At 42.6% G+C, this 21,551-nt stretch overlaps 3 protein-coding genes across 3 annotated transcripts in view; 2 read left to right on the top strand and 1 right to left on the bottom strand.

Annotated features, from left to right (window-relative positions):
* Positions 1-7,639, top strand: part of LOC146600225 (fibronectin type-III domain-containing protein 3A-like) — a 48,568-nt gene extending 40,929 nt beyond the window's left edge. Inside the window, exons 23-26 of the mRNA XM_085325971.1 lie at positions 919-1,131; positions 1,415-1,581; positions 2,872-2,993; positions 5,059-7,639. Of these exons, the coding sequence (XP_085182097.1) occupies positions 919-1,131; positions 1,415-1,581; positions 2,872-2,993; positions 5,059-5,376 (820 nt within the window). The 3' untranslated portion in view covers positions 5,377-7,639. The remainder of the gene's footprint in view (positions 1-918; positions 1,132-1,414; positions 1,582-2,871; positions 2,994-5,058) is intronic.
* A 2,611-nt stretch (positions 7,640-10,250) lies between these two features.
* Positions 10,251-12,804, bottom strand: LOC146600224 (growth hormone secretagogue receptor type 1-like). Its single transcript, XM_085325999.1, is given in 3 exon segments — positions 10,251-10,543; positions 11,316-11,409; positions 12,076-12,804. Coding segments are annotated over 3 exon segments (1,116 nt in total).
* A 3,091-nt stretch (positions 12,805-15,895) lies between these two features.
* TAF9B (TATA-box binding protein associated factor 9b) lies at positions 15,896-20,870 on the top strand. Its single transcript, XM_085325966.1, has 7 exons — positions 15,896-15,971; positions 16,060-16,141; positions 16,477-16,613; positions 16,710-16,844; positions 17,914-17,995; positions 18,597-18,710; positions 19,663-20,870. Exons 1-7 carry the CDS (start codon positions 15,921-15,923, stop codon positions 19,827-19,829), a joined length of 768 nt encoding a protein of 255 aa, XP_085182092.1. The 5' UTR covers positions 15,896-15,920; the 3' UTR covers positions 19,830-20,870.
* The last annotated feature ends 681 nt before the right edge of the window (positions 20,871-21,551 follow it).

Here is a 21,551-nt window from a genome sequence, read left to right as displayed (position 1 = left end):
TTTTTTCTTCATTCTTTGTAATGTTCAGCTAATATGATTTATAAACAAAAAAAAAAAAACAAATAGCACTTGAATATTAGAATTGATCTTTCACAGGTGTGACTCATGAAATGATATTTGTTAGTAGCATAGTATTTTTGATATTTAATAGTACTTAATGCTAGGAAAATATCACATAAATGTCACTCCTATAAAGGTTGCATTGCAATTAGACGGTATAAATGTATAAATATAGGAATTTTTAAGCCTGGAGGAAGAAGAATAAATGCAAACGTTACATATATGGCCTTATGCAGTTTTTTGCTTTTGTTAAATACATGCCTGATTTATTCAGCAGCTCAAAAAAAAAATAAATAAAACAGTCATATCTAGAATTAAACTATGATGTTCAGGGGCAAGAGGGAATGCTGTGCTAAGATGCTTATTCTATCTCAAATCGAAGACATTGTTCTAGGTTTTGTGGATTTAGAACCTTTTTAGTTGGAAGCAATATGTATAGAGAGATGATTAGCATCTCACCAAAATAGGCTGAATATATGGATAGGGTAACTGTTCTTGTATTGGGCCTTAGGTTTGGTTAAAGTTCAGTTCAGGTTATGGAACATCATTGTCAACATTAGGCAAGCAGTTCAGGTTAAGGTGATGGTGGAGGACCTGGGCACTTGTCCATTGCTTAGAGTAAACCTGAACAATACTGAGAAATACTGAAGTTTTGTTATGTTGCAAAACAATGTAATTATTTTGATTTATTTTAAAATAGAGTATTTTTAATAGTTAAAGTTTACTTTCTATCTGCTTTCTAATTGTTCTGTTGTTTGTAGCCATATTCGCTACAAAGGTTAACTTACACTTCATTACCTAGTATTTCTTCAGGACTTCAGTAAATTACTCATACAGCTGCTCTTCTCACATTTCTAGAGTTAGAGTACAGGCCATAAACAGCTTTGGAGTTGGTCCTTTCAGTCATTCCATTAAAGCCAAAACAAAACCACTACCTCCTGACCCTCCTCACCTTGAATGTGTGGTCTTCAGCTACCAGAGCCTTAAACTTAAATGGGGTGAAGGTCCTAGCAGAGCTTTAATCACCAATCCTACACAGTTCAATCTGCAGATGGAGGACAGGTTTGGAAGGTAAGATAATTAGAACATTAAGGATATTGTTGCTTAACAACTTGATGTTCAGCTTTTAACACATTTAAAGTTCTCTTACCTCTGTGAATAATACAGTAAATAATGGAGAAGCTCATTTGGACATTGTGAATTTGCCCCCAAAGTTATTGTTGCTATTTTTGTAGTAAATTTCTACATGAAAATTTTCACCAAGCTCACTTGCAATGTTAACATAGAAGTTAGTGATTACTGAGTAACTCTTAAGTTGTGTGTGTGTATATTTTTTTTTTCTTTTTCCTTCCAGGTTTGTTACTGTTTATAGTGGTCCTTGTCATACGTACAAGGTACAGCGACTCAGTGAATCCACTACGTACTATTTTAAAATCCAGGCATATAATGATGCTGGAGAGGGGGAGTTTTCTGAAGTTTATGCTTTCACTACAACTAAGTCTCCACCAGCATCTCTTAAAGGTGAGCTTATACAGCTCTGGAAACCTGTGCAAGCCATTTATGAAGTATGTTAAGCGCTCAAATCTGACTAATTTCTTGATCCAGCCTCTTTCCATGGCCTGTGTGGGACATAGAAACTAGTTGTGTTTGAGCATTTTCTTGGCATAAGAAGGGTTTTACTGGCTGGAAACCAGTGTGTGGCCATCTCCCACACTGTATCCCTTCCACCTCTGACAGTGGACTCTTCTCTACCTGTTTTCAATTGGTTTCTCAGGGTAGTTATCATTTGATACAAGTTAACGTGTAGGCAAATGAGAACACAATACAAATACATCCTCTGAATCTTCACTTCGTAATATGAACGTTAAGGATCCCACTCTAGGGAATGTAATTATGAAGATCAGAACGCTAAGTATTTGCAAAATCAATTTAATGAACCTTGTTTATATCATTTGATTTCAACTCTGGACATATAGGGACATAAATGATGTTCTCCCTAGTGATTTGAAAGTGCCTACTCATCTGGACAAGCATTAGGCTTTAGAAGCTCAACCTTGTCGGCTAGAAAGGAAGATAAATGTGGCGTAAGCTTATTACAGTAATCATTTTGTAAGTTTATGTAATGAAATACAGCAAAGAAACAGAAAGTAGTACAAAACAGAAATCCTGATTGCTTAGGATGATCTGAATGTCTTTCGTTACCTCTAAGAATGACTGTTACTTCTACATTGCTACCAAATGTATTGGAAAACCCTACTTAAATTTTTAGATTTAAGTTGTCAAGTCATTTGCCTTAGAACTGATACACTTTAAATGGAAAATTTACAAAATCAAAGTGTATTTTAAGCAAAAAATCTATATTGTCTGTGAAACCAGTGAAAAGATGAAGGATTTGAATGTTTCTTTGGAGATATTCAAAACCCAACTGGACATGATCCTGGGCAACCTGCTGTAGCTGACTGTGCTTGAGAAGGGATTGTTGAGCCAGATGATCTTCAGATGTCCCTTCCAACCCCAGATATTCTGATTAAAAAAAAAAAAAAAAAAAAAGTCTTGTTAGTGTTGCCTGCCCTCTATATTAAGAGAATTTATTTTTAGTTAGGAACATAACTGTCTAGTTTCTATTTATGAGGTGCCAGATGAACCAGATGAACCTTTTGAGTAAGACTCTTTGCCCAGTTAACTGTGAATATGAGTCATTGTAATTAACAATTTTGGCCCTTTTTCTTTTCATCTAATTAGAAAAGGCAAGAACATTTGTTAAGGCCATTGTTCTCTTTCCTAAAATACCAACAAATCACTTTCTTCCAGCACCCAAAGCAAATCAGCTGGAAGAAAACACTTACGAAATCACATGGGAACCTTTACAACCGATGAAAGGAGATTCCATTGTTTACATCCTTCAGCTTGCTGCTGGGAGAGAGTTCGATCAGGTACTTTTTATCAACATAATTTTTTTTTACTTTGAAATGTAATTTTTGCTTTTTAAAAGTATTGTAATAATTATCCTCTTGATTTTTACCAAATCTGATTAGATTCTCAATAGTAAGTTGTTCCAAAGCACATTATAGTTCCTGTCTGTCTTCAGCTTGCTTCAAATCTGTTCAAAGCAGTACTTTCAAATCTCTTCATGCGTATCATACCTTTTTAATCGCGTCCCAGGAAAGTAATGAAACTACAGATTGTATGTTCAGGCATCTAGGGTTGGGCAGATAATGGGTGGGCAGTCTGTTCTGACTGTTTGTCTTGAGATTGATTTCGTTTACCCAACAGCAAGTAGGTTCTTTTTCTTTTCTTTTCTTTTCTTTTCTTTTCTTTCTTTTCTTTTTTTTTTTTTTTTTCTTCCTTTGCAAGTCTTTTGTTTTTTTTTGAGGAACTTGATTGTGTGGTATGAGTGTGCATAAGCTCTGCTGATGTTCAAAGACCTTTTTTTCTTGGCAGTACATGCAAGAACATATACACATTCTGTCCAAATAGGTGCGTGTTTCTCATTTTCTGTCACCTTTTGATATCCTAGGTCCTCATTGTAGTATCATATGACAGACTGTCATTGTCTCCCATCTTGGCTGTCCTTGTTCTGAGATTTAATCGTGCTCAATTTACTGCATTTTATTTTGGAAGAACACTTACTTCTTTGGCATGCTCTCTCTTTATGGAGGGTCTTTCCTCAAAGATTCTCTGTAATGTGGCTAGTCAGTACAGCATCTGTTGCTTCTGCCACCAGCATAGTAGCACAACCTTCTTCAGCCTTTGAGATTTGCCAGTCCTATAGAAAGTGAGTTTTGACTTCCAAACTTCACTCTGTCTGGAATGAGGAGTATCCAAGTACACGTGAATGTGCTTGCTCTTGATCTAAACAGTTTTGAGTTACCAGTTCACAGTTTAGCCTGTTCTCACCTGAAAAGAAACATCCAGCTTTTAGCAAATGGAACGGTGCATGATTCTGTAGCAAGTTCCCGAGTTTGATTTTAGAAGATTGGCACCATCCTTATGCTGAAAGGCTTTGCAGTTTGATAACGGTCCTCAGTGGGTCTTTGGACAATCTCAAAAGGAACGATATTAGCTTTACAGCACAAAGCTACTGCTACTCACCTGTTCAGGACAGTAGTTCACAAATAATAGTGGACTTCAGCATTAACAGGTACTGAAAGGTCATTTTTAGTTCCAGAAAGTCATCAACCCTTGAACCTGATGCATTGACAAGTATACCTGCATGTCTTGCTTGCCCAGAGTTCTGACCACCTTAGCAGACAAGTTCAGTTCATTTAAACTGGTATCAACATGGTACACAAAGCTTGAGGAAGAAGCCTCGCTTCCCTAGGGAGTGTCTGCCTGCCAGTGGCTGCTTTTGGCCTGCTTTGTTTGTTTGTTTTTTTTCCTTACGTTCATTCTCCTGATTGTTTTCTTCAGACCATCTGCTTCATTAGCAGGCCAGTTTCAATTTTCTTGTACTCCTCCTTTCAAGTAAAAGCACTTAATAGGAACTGATCTATAAAGAGAGAGACTTAAATGTTTCAGCTCTATAGTGAGCTTTTGCTTGTACTGTAAAAGCAAATGACTGCAAAGACAGATTTGAGAGTCGTTGGGAGAGCTGCTTATACAGAAGTGAGTTGACACTGTTTTAGCCTGTTCTCCCAGCATTTCCTGTGACTCTTTGATTCTTAAATCTTACAGTCTATGACGTCGTTGTCTTCATTAGTCACAGACAGCACTTGCCCACATTTGTCAGCATTGTAGAACTGTAATTTTTTTTTGAGCTGCAAAATCCAGATCTGGGATTTGTCACTATTCAGTGGAGCATAATGGGATGCTTTTGATTTATTCACTCTTCAGAAATAAAAGCTGAGATTTTATTTCAAGTTGGCTGGAAGAGAATGACTTCTGGCCATGCCCGGCATTGCCTGTGTCATGCAGTAGAATGCTACATGGAAAATATCACTCACTGTTTGTAAGATGAATCACGGTTAAATTGGTTCTCATTTTTCATGCTCTTATTAGGTATACAAGGGGCCAGAGACATCGTTCCGTCTCACAAGCTTGCAGACAAACTGTGAATATCGGATCAGAGTCTGCGCTGGCCGTCAGTCCCAAGACTCTACTGGATCACAAGAACTGTATGGACCTTACAGTCCCAGTACAGTATTCTCATCTCAAAAACAAGAGCTGGTTCCACAGTGTGCTGATCCGACAACAGAATTGGCAGAGACTAAGAAGACGTTACGTGAAGAGCGCTTCATTGCTATTGTTCTTCTTTGCGGATTTGCAGTGGTTGCTATTTTATTTGCTGTTGTTATTCAGTACTTTGTAATCAAGTAGACTAGAGCCTATTGAGCGCTCAGCTTTTTGTACAGAAGCTATTTCGGGTATTTATGGTTAGTTCTAATTAAAATCTTAGCTGGAAATGTATAGAAAATTGCATTTCCACTTCTGCTGCTGGCTAACAGTGAGGCTGGGTTGGCAGATCCTTTCCAAATACTGAACACAGATTTCTTGTAGAAAGGGTAATCCTGGGTCCTCTGTAATCAGGGTTAGCTGTTAATAAAACAGCAAAAAAACTGCCTTATGCACACTGGTGTGTGTGTGCACACTCTTCCTCTCTGAATTCAAAGTGGGGGCCCTTTGGCCAGTTGGAGAGAGAAGGCATTATTAGAACAAGTCCTTTTAAAGTAAAACTAGAGCAGTGGTAGTCAATCAGCAATGTTTAATCAGGTATTGTTGTAGCTTGGTATACATGAAATACAGCAGCACAAATGCTTAAGCTTAGAGCAGTACTGTATTGCAAAACATTACTAGAGCATACCACATTTAATATACTGTAGAAGGAAAGCAGAATATTGACTTTGACTTAGTGATATTACTACTTTACAGTTATTTTAATATTTGGGATTCAATAATAATCATTTCAAATGTTAAAGTAGAGGGTGCCAGCATTTTTAGAATTTTAATTAAAATGCTAGACAAAATGTTAGCAGGACGTAATGTACATACGGCAATTGCATTCGTATGTAACATTGCAAAAAAGGCCCCTTTTGTATTGCACATTTCTGAATGAAATGCTTTCTGCTGTTGGTGAGCAGCTGTTGGCCCAATCCACATTTCACTCTCAGTGCCTGAGAGAAAAGTAATTTCCTGTGCTTCTGATTAAATCTTTGCAGTGTTTTCAGAAAAGCACAGGTATTGTCTTTAAGGAGAAAGAGTGCATTTATGATAAATGTTACACTATTTGGCTCAAACTGAGCAAATGTTTTTGTACTATTATTAACCTAAAAATAAAAAGTTGAAACTGCTTTTGGATGCCCTTCTAACTTAATCTGAATTATCAAATTGTACATGAAAGAACTCTTTTTAGATAACATTTATACAATGTTTTAAACAAATTGCTATCCCAGTGGTAGCAGTTTCACATTCCATTGTTTTCTAGATGAGAATATTCAGTCTGCTATGAACTTTTCTGAAACTTGTCATATTTGTCTAGGGGTTATTTTTGTGGACACTGTGCACTACATATGACTGTTCGTGTTAAATCTATTTGCAGATATCTAAAGATGAGTCTGACAGCTGTCTTCTTTATATCAAATATTTTGAAAGATGGAACTTGTAAATTTAGAACATGTTTCAGAATGGGTCTTCCTAATAGTAATGGCACATGCCATAGAAATTTAGATTTAGCATATTTTGCAAAGGCTACAGCTACACTTTATATACATCAGAACAACACACTTGTACGTGGAATGTTGAATGTGATAGTGCTACAGGCTAAGTATTTCAAATAATTAATCACTTTAAGGGTCTTTCTCCTATGGCAGTTGATGAATAATGTTGCATTATAGTTTGAGGCATTGTGTTGTATTTCAGATGTGGAAAACCTAAATTATGACATAGTATCGCTTAATACTCTTAAAAGTAGATTTATGGTGCAATCTGAAATTAATCTTTTTCAAAATGTACTCTTCATTTTGTACTCTATTTATTTTGATTAAAAGTCCTGGAAATGTATGTTTGAATGTATTGTTCTACTTGTAGCAGAACTTTAAGTTAATCATTTATTATATCATAGAAATCTCTTCCTCCAGAGTTGGAAAGAGTTTTATACAGATATTAGTGTCTTTAGTTTGCAGAAGAGTTTACAGTCTGTCTTTATTTCTCTTCATAGTCAACTTTTAGCAAATAAGACTGCCTTCAGCAAATCTCTATTGCCAAAGGGTTATTTCTTTAACTCTTAGAATGACGTTTGTAGAGATTTATTTGGCAATAATATTTCTGATAATTTTAAAAGGTAAATTAGGATTGCAGAGTAAATACTAACAAGTCAGGACTCCTAAAACGTAAAATAAAGTTCTGTAATTGCCACAAAATGTTCATGTTTCCAGAAAACACACTGGAAAGCCTACCATAATACAGATTTTTACATCAACTATTACCCATTCCAGAATGATATACCCTAGTGGCATTAATGTATTAGGTATCTTTCCATTTTTCTTGTATTGTAATTTTGAGGTATCTCAAACTTGTTAAAGCTGCCATGCATTGTATTACTAAATTGTAACTATCAAATAGATAATATATTTAATACAGCCAATAAATAATACAAATGTATTCAAATTTGATGATAAGGTTGCTGTGTATTTTTGTATATTTTTAACTTTATTCAGGAGCAGTATCACAATTTAGGCTGAAGAAATGAATATAGAATGGTTACTAAAGAGCTTTAAAGGCTGCCTTTAAAAATCATTCTGCGAGAAAAGTTATTTGGGAGAATTCCAGGACGAAATAAATCTGTTTAGGGTCCATACATTTCATCTCTGGAGGAACGAGGTGTTTCAGATGGATGTCCCATACACTTTCAGAAACTTCGGTGTTATCGAAGGAGGCGTATCCTTAGTGCAGAGGTGTGCAGCACCTCTGGGGATGCTTCTGCTGCTGTTTGTCAAACCAGGACACCTGGAGTCACTGCCAGGGATACGCTGCTAGTGCCCTGGACTCTTCTTGGGGAAGCTTGATTTATGTTGGAAATGGAGGGGACGCTGTGCCTGAATCAGTTGACTTCAGGTTTTCAGCCAGCAGAAACACTTGCAAGGCAGGGGAGGAAAATGCAAGCTGGCTCGCTCTTTCCAACCATTTTTGTCCTGAAAACGAAATCGAAGGAGTGGATTTACCACTGCTTTGATTTCGTTTTGTCCCGTGCCATGAAGGGTGTATAAACTTCTGCTTCTTGAAGGGTTTTTATCCTGCCCTCAGAACTCGGCAAGGGCGTGCAGAAGTGATTTTACATGGCTCTCGGCCGCATCGGTAGAGTCGATGGTGACGCTTTCCTTCTGCGAGCCTGTGGCAGTATATCCTGTCCAAATGATGAGTTCAGACCTTTGCAGGTCATCCTTCCTAGGAAACTGGTATGGGGACACCACGACCGAAACCCATGCTGAATAGCAGGTGGTTGCAAAGGGGCATACTGAAATTCAGCACTTCTAAGTTCTGTTTAGCTTTCAGTAATTACTGTAGATGCTTTTCCCAGAAAAGAGTCAACACTTTCCACCTGAGTCTGCACTGTTAGATTTTTATTTTTCCTTACAAAGAAAGATGGGAGGGATAGCAAATGATGTTCATCATGCACTGGGGTGCATGAACAAGGTACCTTGTGGGATCCAGAAGATAGTTACTCTGTGCGGCTGTGGGTGTATCGGGTGTTTGTCACTGCCGTGTAGCGCTCCAGTTTTGGGTACTGCACCTTCGGAAGGGGCAGACTAACGAGAGAGATTCCAGAGGATTGCACGGACAGCAGTCCTGAGAGAGCCCGTGTGGCTTGCAAAAGAAAGTCCATGCATGTTTCTAAAGGGAGGAATGCCTTCCAACAGGCATTGCTTGGCTGTCTCCAAGAAAGAAGGGGAGGAATAATTCCCTTCAGCCTGAAAGGGAACAGACCTTCATTTTCAGCAGGGATGGATGTTACAGAAAACTTTCTAGAGGTGAGGATAGGAAACCACCAGAAGAGATACCAGAATAGTAGTATAGCCTCCATCACTGCAAGTTTCTAAAAACAGATCAGATGAGCATGATCCAAAAGGGCAAAGGAACAGTTGACCTGAGGACTGGCGGGGCATGGGTTTACCGCCCGTGCTGTCATTTCTTGCCATGCTTCCCTGGATGACCAGTCATGGTGAGTATCACTGGTGGTGTGTGGGACGTGCACCCTAGTCACAAAGTCAGACCTTCACAGAATTTCTTGCAAAAAGAATTGCTCCTCGGGTTCTGCAAAGCTCGGCTTGCTTTAACACAATATTGTCCTTCTGCTTCCCAGCAGATGTGTTGGTCTGGGGGACCAAACAGTGCAATTCCTTGAGCCCTTTCCTCTGAGGTCAGCAGGGCGAGGGCAGACCACGTGCTGGTGATCTGGACTCAGCGTTTGCCTATCTGCCTTACGAACAAGGAAAACAAGCAAATACCTTCTGCTCTCGCTTCCCCAGCGTTCACCAGCAGCTGCAGTTTGTTCCTTGTCTGTTTGGATGAGCTCTCAAGGCAAGTACTGCTTCCTGCTAGGATTTGTGCGGTGCTTAGAAGAGACAGGGCCTACCTTTGCCGAAAGCTAGGTATAGTTTGAATAAAGAACAGGATAAAAGACTGAAAATGAGGGAAGCAGCTCAAGAGACCTGAAGGGTGAGTAATAAATCAGGTCTTTGTGAAGGCGGCAATGCTTTCACAGGCTCAACAGGTAAATAGTTTCCTATTGCTTTCAAGTATCGTACAGATTATATTCCTTGCATTTATTTGCTGAGAGCAAACAACTGGACTGGCTTTAATCTCAACTTTATCTTTCTTAGCTTCTGTGGGAAGAAAATAATGAACTATGTTTCACRAAGCCTGTGCTTAGCAAAGTCTCTGGTCCAAAAAAACGAGGGAGAAATCCCTTAAACAGGAGCTTTGTGGACAGTGAAGCCTGCAAACGTGGCTGGTAAATTCGCTTAAGAGAAAGCCCAGCCTCTGACAGAGGCTGCCCCTATTTGTAGAAATAATTTGAATTGACTCTAACCCTCCTAAAAACGTCATAAATGTATCTCAGGAAACGTCTAGTGAAAAGTAAGTCCTAGCATTCACAGGACAGCCTTAAAATACATTCCAATCAGCATGTGCACAATCTACCAGGATTTTAACTCATGGCACAGCATAAGGGCTGGCAAGACTTAATGCTGAACAGTTTACGTGAATGAGCCAAGTTCTGTACTCTCAGAAGAAACCTTCTCACGCCTGGTCAGGCTCCTGCAGTGCCGAGTTTGCTCGTGGTGCAGGACTTTGCTCATTGCTCCTCTGTATTTCTGAGACATGACATTGTAAATTATTGGGTTTACAGAAGCCCCCAGGGAGAAGAGAAGCATGGAGATGAGGCTGAAATACGGCGTGAGGTCATACAGGATGATTTCAGTCTGGGCGAAGACGATTCGGCCGACACGGAACGGGAGCCAACACGGTACAAAGGCCAAGACGACGACAGCTGAAGGAGGAAGCGAACCCAGTTTAGTCATTTTGAGCAAGTTCTTCTGCTTCTTTAAAGTTTTATTCTGTGACTGAGACATCAGCTTGCAACATTTTGCCCCGCAAAGACGAAAGCTCCTGCCCTGAGCAGCTCCTGTTGTGCTGTGGTTACTGGCGACCTCAAGCACCACGCGTTTAAGGCTGCACACAGAAATGACTACAATTAGAACAGGGCATGCTGCACCCGTGCTGCCCAGTGGAGATATGGAATCAAATTGGGGTTGGGGGGGGGGCAAAGCAGCCCCAGACCCGTGCTTAAATTAGGAGCTATTGCCCTCTTTTTTCCTAAAAAAAACATGAGTAATCATTGAAATCCTGCTATGGATTTCGGGGGGGGGGGGGGGGGGGAAACAGGCGAGGTGTGAGGAGATGGAGAAGGGGAACAAGCCACAAAGCAAAGTGATCAAAGAAGCTGGGGTCTGGGAGGTGTCGTGAGACACTGAGGAAGAGGAGGGAAACCAGAGCACTTAATAAGCAAAAAAAAGAAACCATAAGGAAACAGCAAATGAATAGCAAGACTGCACTGTTCTCCTGTGGTCTGTTTTTCTGCAGGTATCTATAGTCATGGGTGCTGCTGGGTGCCTGCCGAAAATGCGTCTCTGCTGCAGCGGGGGCTTGGGAGGACGAGGGATCTCAGGATGGGGGAGTTTGCGCAGGGAACCGAAAAGGGACCTATTTCCTGCTCTAGCCCTGGGCTAGTCTTTGAACCATTTTCCATTGCAGAAAGATACCAAAAAAGTCCGTGAACTGCTTGAGGCCTGACAGATCAGGCCTGTGGCCCTGGTTGTGATGCCTGGCACTGGCACCGCTTGGAAGGGTGAAAGGCTGGGCAGAGACCCATCGCAGCGAGTGCGCACCCGGCCAGGGCACTCGTGGTGGGACACCCAACACAACCCACCTCGGTCCGTAACAGCTGCTGGAGGCGACTCTCAGATGTGCTGTAACGGAGGGGAGGAGAGCCAAAACCTGCCGGGTTCAGTGAATCTGCCCCAAGCCACAGGTATCAGCTGGGGCAGAATAAAGATTGCATTCAGCTAAACCCAGACACACGGGTAGTTACCATCCCGGCCAAACCCGAGTCACTAAGCTCTACATATTTTGCAGGGAAAGTGGTTTTAAAACCTTTCCTTGCTACAAGAAGGGAAGTGCTTGGTCTGGTTTTAAGTTGCAGAATTTTTCCATTTCTTTATTTTAATCCCACAGGGTCAGAGATAGGGGTAGAAAAGAGGAACGTGGTCTCAAAACAAGCATTTGCTTCCCTTCAGTGCAACAGGAGCCTGAGCACTGTTCAGATGGGAACGCCTCACCAGGAAAAGCTAGGAACATAAGCCCTAACTGTGTTGATTTTAAGCCACTGTGAGCTTTGAATTTCTTCTCCTCCCGCATCATGACGGCTTGCCCCAGTAATCAGGAGTGATTAGGGAAGGCAGCTTTTCCGACTGGACTTCAAAACCCCTCTTATCCAGCATTTTGACTATCTGTTCGTGGTACTTTTTTTCTGCTCACAGCCTGACGCCCCTGCAACAGCTGCCGGCTTCGCCACAGCTTTCTGCAGATGAGCCCGTAGAGCAGAGTCAGGCAGCGCATCGGCAGGAAGAAATAAACGGTGGAGACCCAGGCCACGGTCTCCAGCAGCCCTGCGCGGGCAGCACGCTCTGTCTGCTTGCACTCCTGTCTCGCACGTGGCTGGCTGCCGTTGCGCTCTTCCACCCCGAAGAGGAAGAGGATGGGGCTGGCACTCAGGAGGGAGAAGCCCCACAGCGCCAGGATGACCTGCTTCGCCTGGCACTCGGTGATCGCCGCTTTGGCTCTCACGGGGAGGCAGATGGCGAGGTACCGCTCCACGCTCACCATGGTGATGTGCAGGATGGCGCAGTACGTGCACGTTTCGCTCAAGTAGATTAAGAACTTGCAGAGAAAATTCCCCAAAATGTATAGCCTGTACTTCCAGATCCAGTAGAGGTCCGATGGCAGGCCAAGGAAAATCAGGGTGTCCTAAAGCGCCATGCTAGACAGGTACATGTTAATGGTTGTTTTTATTTCTTGTGAGTGTTTGAAAATTCATATTGTTATCAAATTCCCAGAAATGCCAAAGAAAACCAAGAGGATAGAAATTATAGTCACAGGCACCAAAATGTGAATGTCAAAGAAAGAAAAAGACTGATCTTCAGAGCAGTCTGTGTCATTTCTGGAACAGCAGTAAGTGGAGATGGAGCCCATTTCTGGCTTCAGAACAAAGGGAAGGGCTGGCTTCACGTGTCCGTGCGATGGAAACCAGATTCATGACAAGGAGGAGGCATGTTTTGGCCCGAGTGTCCAAGTGCCAGTGAAGCTGCTACTCAACGGTTCTTAAGTGATCAGATAAAAAACAAATCAAAATGGTGTTCATAAACATTCCACAAATTAAGCTAACTATGTAAATGACAATTAGTCTAATTTATGAGAATGTGGAGGAATATTAGATTCATACTTCTATCATTTTCTAGACATAACCTTTTAAAAACAGTATTTACCATTGTAGAGCAATATTTACCATTCCTGTTTTTACCATTAGCTTCAGAGTGATTAGAAAACTACCAATTTTCATGTCCTGTGAACTCCACTATGTGTATGGCTTGCAAGATGGATCTGGTGCCATCGCTAGTGATCTGTTGCAGAGTATGTGCAAGGAGAGGCCATCCACCCTGACATGAACAGGACAGGAAAAGCTCTCCAGACTTGTTCAGCAGTTTTCCAGGTTCCTTCAGTGCTTGCAAGCGACAGGGAGTGGAAATCTTCAGGTGAGAAGAGCATTTCCGTGCAGCTCTGTCAATGAGCGGGGAGGTTTGCAGGTGCTCCCGGCACCAGGTAGACACAGGACACTGCCACTGCAGCATGCAGAATGACTTTTCTGCCATTGGTGACTAAGATGCTGTTTGTGCCAGGAGGTTCCCAGAGCAGCTGGAGTTCCCCAAACGATTTCTGAGGGAACAGGTTGGGCCACTTTGATTTTTTTGTCGTCGGTTCCGGTACATGCCCATTTAACAGTCATCTGTTTTCCTCCCCTCCACCTAAACACCGCCAATGCGGCTGTGTTAAACATGAACGCTGCGCTCTGCTTTCCTCCTCACCCTGCAAAAACTGCCATCAGTTACCAAGTAGGTTGAAACAGTTCTTTGACACGGAAATTCAATTAGCCCATTTGGGCCAGTTACATAATTTTCCATTGTGCTATGTTTACCTAAGGCCTTTCCCACTTGAGCTGCTCCTCAGCATATGCCATGGAGTGAGAAATGTCTACAGACAGCGTTTTAATGAGATTATTAAGATAGGATGGGAAAGTCTTTATTCCAACATCAGTCTTAAAAATGAGACAGCCTGACACTTAGTCCTGATTTACTTTCCACTTCAGAAAAGAGCGGAGATTATGAGCTGGTAAGTGCCAGTGTGGGGGAGGCAAGGGGAAAAGTGGGCCAAAGCTAGCAAAAACACGAGGAAAGACTCCAGGAAGCTGGAGATTAATTGCACACCGCCAGGAGGGAGCAGCGATGCTCAGTACCAGACATGTTGGGTACTCTACTCGGTTTGGCAGCAGGATGTGTGCTGCCGTGGTTTAAGGAAATTCCTATATTCCCTGAGATCTTGGTCATTGGCAAGGAGCAAGTAGGATACCTAGTACAAAAATAATCCTCTTATATTCTGTTCTCCTCAGAGCTGTACCCTTTGCAGTCTTTCTTGTCTTAAAGGCTGTTCAGAAGCCAGCACTCTGTATAACCAAACAGTGTGGGATTTGGGCTTGAAAGGTCAGTGCTGAATACAGGCACTGCATTATGCTGATGGAGCTCTGGTTTTAATGCTAGGGAGATTTCTGCTGCCATTTCCATGAGATGTGGGCACCGCCTGTGTTTTTCTAAAGCCAGTCACAGGTTTAGGCACCTAAATACCTCAAAAAAAGAAAAGAAAGAAAAGCAATCCATTTGCAAAGGCTGTGCTGTGCTGCCCCTCAAACACCCCTGCAAAAACTTTCCCCAGAGCAAAATCCGCAAAGCCTGACTCTGCATGGTGAAACCACCGTGCGCACGCTCACGCACGGGGCTGAACACCGCGCGGGCTGGCGGCCCGCGTTATTCGAGCAGATCCCTGTCAGCGGGGAGCCGGCTGTCTCTGTTCGGTGGCAGCAGACCCCGGAGCCCAGCGTCCTGCCCGGTGAGGAAGCGACATGGTTTCCTGCTGTGCAATTCCAGCTGGAAACGCTGCGGGTAGCTATAGCTCTCGATCGCGTTTCTCAGCCCGCAGAGTCACTTTTCGCAGCAGGGTTGGCCCGGGAATGCCATCACGGCAGTGGTGGGAGTCCTTTGGGGCCCCAAGGGCCTCTGGCTGCTCTTGCTGGTAAACCTGGAGCCCGCCACCACCATGCAGTATCATCCCTCCCTTTTCAAGAGATCAGCGGCAGCAGAGGACAGCCTAACCCGCTGCCAATGTCCCCCTCCCCTTCCTTAAAGGAGGAAGAAAAGTGGGTTTTGCTTGATTAAGGCGAGCATCTGGAATTCATCCTCCGTTCCCTCCTAGCAGGATGTTTTTGTGTAACGTGCTATGACTCATGAGAGTCAAATGACTTGGCCTCCGGTGCTAGGGCAGAGCCAGCCAAAGCACCCGGGCAGCGGCAGCGGCTCTGTCCCCGGTGGCCGCAGAGGCAGGCACGGTCTGTGGGGTCAGCCGCTGCTCGCTGCGGGACGAGGAGGAGGAGGAGGAGGAAGGGAGGAGGAGGAGGAGGATGAGGAGGATGTTGGCTTCATCGCCCCGTTATGTCAGCCGGTTCAACGGGCGCATTGCCGCTTGCTCCAGAGGCCTCAATTCACTTGGATCCTCACAGCCAGCAACAAAATCCCGGGAGAAACCATCCCCGTGGCCTCGCTGTGCCCGAGGAGGCCGGGAAGCTCCAGGGGAGAGCGTGGAGCCGGGAGCGTGGGGACAGCGCGGCGGCCGCCCGGCCTCCCTGCCGCTCCGGGGTGCCACGCGCGGGGCGGGCGGGCTGTGGAGGGTGGCGGGTCTCTGTAAGCGCCCTGACGGCCGCCGCCTCCCGCGCTCTCCCCTTCCAGCAACACGAGGAAACACCCGGTTTCCGACCAGGCATCGGGCTCGGGGGGGGGGGAGGGGCTCCCCGCCCCGGCCAGGCCCGGGCCAGGCCCCGGCCAGGCCGCCAGGCCCCGTCGCCATGGCGACGCCGCGCGCGCGCACGCGCGCCACCGCCGCGCCCCCCGGTCACGCGATTGGCCAGGCCCCGTCGCCATGGCGCAGCCGCGCACGCGCGCCCCGGTCACGGGACCGGAAGTGGCCGCGACGGCAGAGCGGAAGCGATGGAGCCGGCGAAGATGGCGTCTCCCAAGAGCGCGCCCAAAGATGCGCAGGTACCGGGGCGGCGGGGGGCGGTGTGTGTGGGGGGGAACCAGGCCGGGCCGATCCGGGCGGTGCCTCCCGCTGCCTCCTGCCCCGCAGGTCATGGCGCAGATCCTGAAGGACATGGGCATCACGGAGTACGAGCCGCGCGTCATCAACCAGATGCTGGAGTTCGCCTACAGTAAGCAGCGGCGGCGGCGCGGGGGAGCACGGAGGTCCGAGGGGACCGGGGAGGTGACAGGGCGGCGGGGAGGGTTCAGGAGGCCTGTGGGCGGGGAGGGGCACCGGGGACGCGGCTGCGGAGGGAGCGCCCGGGTAAGCACTCAGTGGCAGGAGGGAATGCTGCCCTTAAAAGCCTTTCCTGGGTGGCGTTTTCACTGTCAGTTTCTAAACGTAATTTTGAGGAAAGCTGTGTCGTGTAAGGGTTTTTTTCATTCATAAATAGGCGATTTCGAAGTTTTTGTTTGTTGGTTTTACTTTTAGTCCATTCTTGATGAGAGACTTTGTTTTCCAAAGGATATGTGACAACTATACTAGAAGATGCAAAGATTTATTCAAGCCATGCTAAGAAATCCAATGTCGACGCAGATGATGTGCGATTAGCGATCCAGTGTCGGACGGACCAGTCATTTACATCTCCACCTCCGAGAGATGTAAGTAAAACTGTATTTATGATTCCAGAAACTGTATTTATAATTTCAGACCATGATAACAAAACTGCAGATAGGAGCGTAACCATGTCTCTTCAGTTCTTGTTAGATATTGCAAGACAGAAAAATCAAACGCCTTTGCCATTGATAAAGCCTTATTCTGGACCCAGACTTCCACCTGACAGATACTGTTTAACAGCTCCAAACTACAGACTGAAGTCCTTACAGAAGAAGGTAAGGGTAGCGTTGCATTTTGATTTGACGAGGCACCTAATCTTCACATTGTTTGTCAGGAATGCTCAAACAAGTTTTTCACATCTTTGAAGGATACACGCGTGCAAATGCAGACCTGTGCCCACCAAAATGTCATTTGAAACTAAGTCAGTGGTCTGTGTTTCTCAGAATGTACAAATATGCTTATTGTTAATAACTTCAACTGTAAAGTATATAAAACAGATGGATCTATGATTCTTTTTAGCCTTGCAGCAAAATTCTTCAAGTTTTGTAATGGCTTATAAAAGACAGAACTAAGATTTCAGATTTTTGAAGAGTTTTTTTCTACTTCTTATACCTTAGATGTTTTTTTCTATTTTTCTTTGTTTGCTGAAAAATACTGAATATCTCAGTCTGTAGTATTTTATCTTTATTTCCCATATTTTAAAGAAGTATCAACAGATGAGCCTAAGGTTATATTTCAGATACTGATATGGGATATGTCTTAGTGCTAGATATAGAGTGGAAGAAATACTAATTAAGAAGTTTTAGTTTTGTTTTCTGTAAAAATCAACGATTGTCGTGAGTGCTGTCTGTCAGATCAGATATCTCCCGATCTTTGGTATTACGTTAAGTCTATGATCTGCCAAACTATGATCTGTGAAAGCTGCCTAGGCAAAGCAATTCATATATGCTGTACTTCAACCTGTGAGATGTTTAGAGGGGTCAGCATCACGTTTAAAAAAATAATTAGGTTTGATTTCCAGAGTACAGACCTCTTGGTGATCAAGAGTGTCTGATTACATACTGCTGGTGCTCTGTGTTATCAGATGGAAAGTCCAGTTTTTATTTTATTTAGTCTTGACGAAGGTCTGTGTGTTCCTTATGGGATTTTGCTTCCACAAGGTACCATGTAGAGCCATTTATACCATAAAGAGTTTGAGACCTTTATGTTGGAATACACTGACATAATCTATTATTGCTGTGAAATAGGCTGTCTGTAGTTTTTTAGGAGGAACTACCTCTTCTTTTCATGTTAAGAATTATTAATTTCTAATGTGATGCTAAATTAAATAGTCTCTCTTGACAGGTCTCTTCCTCTGCAGGAAGAATAACAGTCCCTCGCTTGAGTGTTGGTGCTGTAAGCAGCAGACCTAGCACACCTACTTTAGGTAAGAAACAGCTCATTTGCAGTTTCCCATGTTGATTTTGTGAAGGAAAAAATTCTGAGGAGTATTTCAAAACCTTTTTAAGCCATTTAAGAAATGTTGGGTGCTCTCTGAAAGTAATATAATTGTTAACACTTTATCTTTTTTTCAGTTGAGATGTTATTTCAAATATTATTTTAACTTGGATATGTTTGTATGATACTGGTCTTCTGTATTTTTATTCCTGCTTTTCTTTTAACTTCTATATGTGAAGAGACCATTCAAGAAACAATTATTCAAAATAAATTTATTTTTTTCCCTCAATGTAAGTGGTATACTGAACTGTTAATAGCACTACAAAATTCACTTTTCTAAAAGGTTCACAAAATTTGGTCTGAGCATTTGCATTTGTGAGTGTGCATGTTTGTTGCTAGCCTAGGATTTCATAGGCATGAATAAAGGTGCAGTGCCACCTTAAAATCTAACCAGTATACATCTAGTATCAATGTGTTCTTAAGGCTTTTTTACTTCTTTGGAACTAATACATTCCATGTTGAAAGCAAACTTACGAGTTCAAGTTACTTATTTTCTTGCAATCTTTTGCCTGGATTGTTCTGTATTTTAGGTACACCTTCAGCACAAACAGTCTCTGTTTCAACGAAAGTTGGCACTCCAGTGTCGCTGACTGGTCAGAGGTTCACCGTACAGATCCCATCTTCTCAGGCAACAGTTAAATCAGGTAAAATAGAAGCTACAAAGCACAACTTCTCAGAGCAGTGCTGCTTTTTTGTTATTCCTTTTAGCAGAACAGAAATTAGTTTATAGTAATAATGTGTGAAAATTATTTCACGTCCTCGGTTTTTAAATATTGCTAGTCTTGGCAATAGCAGCTAGTTGTGTCTCCTCACAAAAGACAGGCACTCTCGTCTTTGGTCATTCTAGTAGCTTCTAGTTTTATTTCATATTTCTTGCACAGTGGTGGTGACCAAAATATTTGGTGTTTCAGACAGCTTTCCCTTACAATTTAACTATACTATCTCTGTGCTCACTCGCTCTCTCTCGCCTGTGTGCTTGTCCTAGCTTTCTCCTTTCTTCTGCTCTGCTGCACTCCCAGTATCATTCCAGGATTTTCAGCAGTTCAGTTGCTCTACATAGAAATCAATCTTACACCATCCAATAAAATTTGGTTTTAGATTTATTTTCCTGGTTTTTTTAAGATGTAATAGCCAGCATCAAAAAAAAAAAATAAGTATACTGATGATCTCAAATGTCCTGTCATAGTTAAAGGCAATATATACGTGCTTGACTTCTCAGTCTCCTTGTGTCTTAATATAACTGTAAAAAGAGTATTGGTACCTAAAATCCTAAAATGATTATTATATGCGACATTAAACTGGTGCAGATTTATAAACACCAACAATTAATTCTTGTAAAAAGTGACTCCAGAAAAGCTTTAGCAGCTGATGTACTAACAATATTAAAACTTCGGAGGAAGGTTTCCATTGTGCTGGTAATGCCTTTGAAGAGTTACAGAAGAAAAAAAGAATTTTGGCACATAACATTGTTTTCTGATGGTAGATTATTACATGCTTTATGAGCTTGAAGGAAGTGCTTTTTTGTTCGTTTTGAAGTGTGGAAAGATCAGCTGTTTTTTTTCCCTCGGTACATTTAATTACTTTTTTTCTTTACAGCCACACCAACAACTCCAACAGTTCAGAATGTTCTAATTAATCCTTCATTAATTGGTCCAAAGAACATTCTTATTACTACAAATATGGTATCATCACAGAATACATCTAGTGAATCAAATCCCTTGAAAAGGAAGCATGAAGATGATGACGACTATGATAATTTGTGAAGAGACTGTCTTGTCCCCTTCCATTCTTCAGAAATGTGATTCATATTGAGTCTGGTAGGGTATTTGCTAAATGTTCTTCGCAAACTCTATGACAGCATGTAAATATTTTGTTAATATGCAGTTGGTTATAGAGTGAGAGAAAGATCATTGTGCTGTGGAAAGACTAAAAAGCAACTTATCTTTTTCTTTGGTCTGTAACATCTTTTAGACCTCAATAGAAACGGTAAGAAACTAGTCACTGTTACACAGGAACACAGCCTTCATGTCTCTTCTGTTATCTGTATTTTGAACAGAAGTGTTTATGGCTTTGAAGACTGGTGAGCCAGGTGCTTTCATAGTACTGTACCGTGCCAAGTACAAATAATTTTTAGAAAGCACTGGGTAATGTAGACTCTGATATAGATACTTAATTTCAAATCAAATAAAAAGAGAACACAGTTCTCGGTGAGGAGGGAAATATCCAGAGAGAGAAAATTGGCCTTTTTCCCCCCAAATACATTTACAGCTTCTAGATTGTGTTACTTCTATATTCTGTTCCCCATTTGCAGTTTTAGTAGGTGTGAAGATTATCGCTTACAGTAGAAACACAGACAAACAGTAAAGGATGGGTTTTCTGCAGAACACTTGCTCAGTTTTTAACCTCAGTCATAGATTAGTGATTTTTTGTTGGTCTTTACACCTACAGCAGTATACACATGACCATGCTTCAAGTTGGTGAAAGAGGTAAAAGCATAGCTATGATTTGTTCTTTATTTGTTTCCAAAGAGCGTAACGGTATCAGTCATCAGTTCATTAAGCTTGTAGTTATATAGTGTTCAATAAAATGCCATTAACATCACGGTACCCAGGGGGAATCTGACTAAGGGCAAAGGGGAAAGTACTGTTTTTCAGGAGCAAGTGCTTTTGTTCTGTATTAAAAGAGCCCAAGTATTTGCCACTGAACCACTGAAAAACAAACTTACTTAAGATGTGTTCATATATTATATATATTTTAAAAAGTGTTTTTTTTTTTTTTTTTAATAACTGCTCTTTCTCTGTGAACATTTTGCCTTGCGCTTCTTTTTCCTTACTGCCTCTTTACTCATGCTCGGCGTAAATTGGGCTGTGGGACCTGCTGTGTGAAGTGTGGTTCAGCTGCAAACCTAAAACTACCCTTTCCTAATCGGGCCTTTCAGGAGCGACAGGGGCTGGCAAACGGCACCTTGCAAAGTCGTACAAAAATGAGTGCTACCTCTTCAAGGCACAGGTTTCTTTCAGGYGTGACCCTGCGTGCCAGACCCGCCCTTGCTTTACCAGTGCCGCCCGCCTTTTACAAATGTTGACAGACACTGGTGAATGTCTTTAGCAGTTCCAATGTTATTTTTTTTAACTTGTGAAGAAAAGAGCTATTTGCAGCAGCACAGGTGCTAGGGAAAAATTTTGTCCGCCTCCCCCAGGAAGTGCCCTGCAGAGGGGCTGGGCCTGAGAGCGACTCAAAACGAGCCACAGTCCTGAGCAGCTGCTTGGTGCCAGGGCTGGGCAAGGAATGATGCTTCCAGGCTGAAAGCCGAGTAGGTGGATTTCTTACAAGTTTAGTGTTAGAGGTAGGACAGGTTTACTTAAGCCACAGAGCTCTGTTACCTTGCTTTTTTCTTCCCTCCCACTTTGTTTCCTTTGTGCAGGGGCTTTGCTCCAAAAAGGGAACCTGAGTTAGGATAATTTTACAAATCTGTGTGTGCAGGA

This window comes from Rhea americana, unplaced genomic scaffold, assembly GCF_003343005.1.
Source record: "Rhea americana isolate MKP2758 unplaced genomic scaffold, rheAme1 scaffold_125, whole genome shotgun sequence".
Lineage (NCBI taxonomy): Eukaryota > Metazoa > Chordata > Aves > Rheiformes > Rheidae > Rhea > Rhea americana.
This window is presented reverse-complemented; position numbering and strand designations above follow the sequence as displayed.

Bases quoted from the DNA above. Each gene is read 5' to 3' on its own strand.
- TAF9B (XM_085325966.1), top strand. From the start codon at position 15,921: ATGGAGCCGGCGAAGATGGCGTCTCCCAAGAGCGCGCCCAAAGATGCG. The intron at 15,972-16,059 runs GTACCGGGGCGG...CCTGCCCCGCAG, and splicing joins GCGCGCCCAAAGATGCGCAG to GTCATGGCGCAGATCCTGAA. The intron at 18,711-19,662 runs GTAAAATAGAAG...TTTTCTTTACAG, and splicing joins TCAGGCAACAGTTAAATCAG to CCACACCAACAACTCCAACA.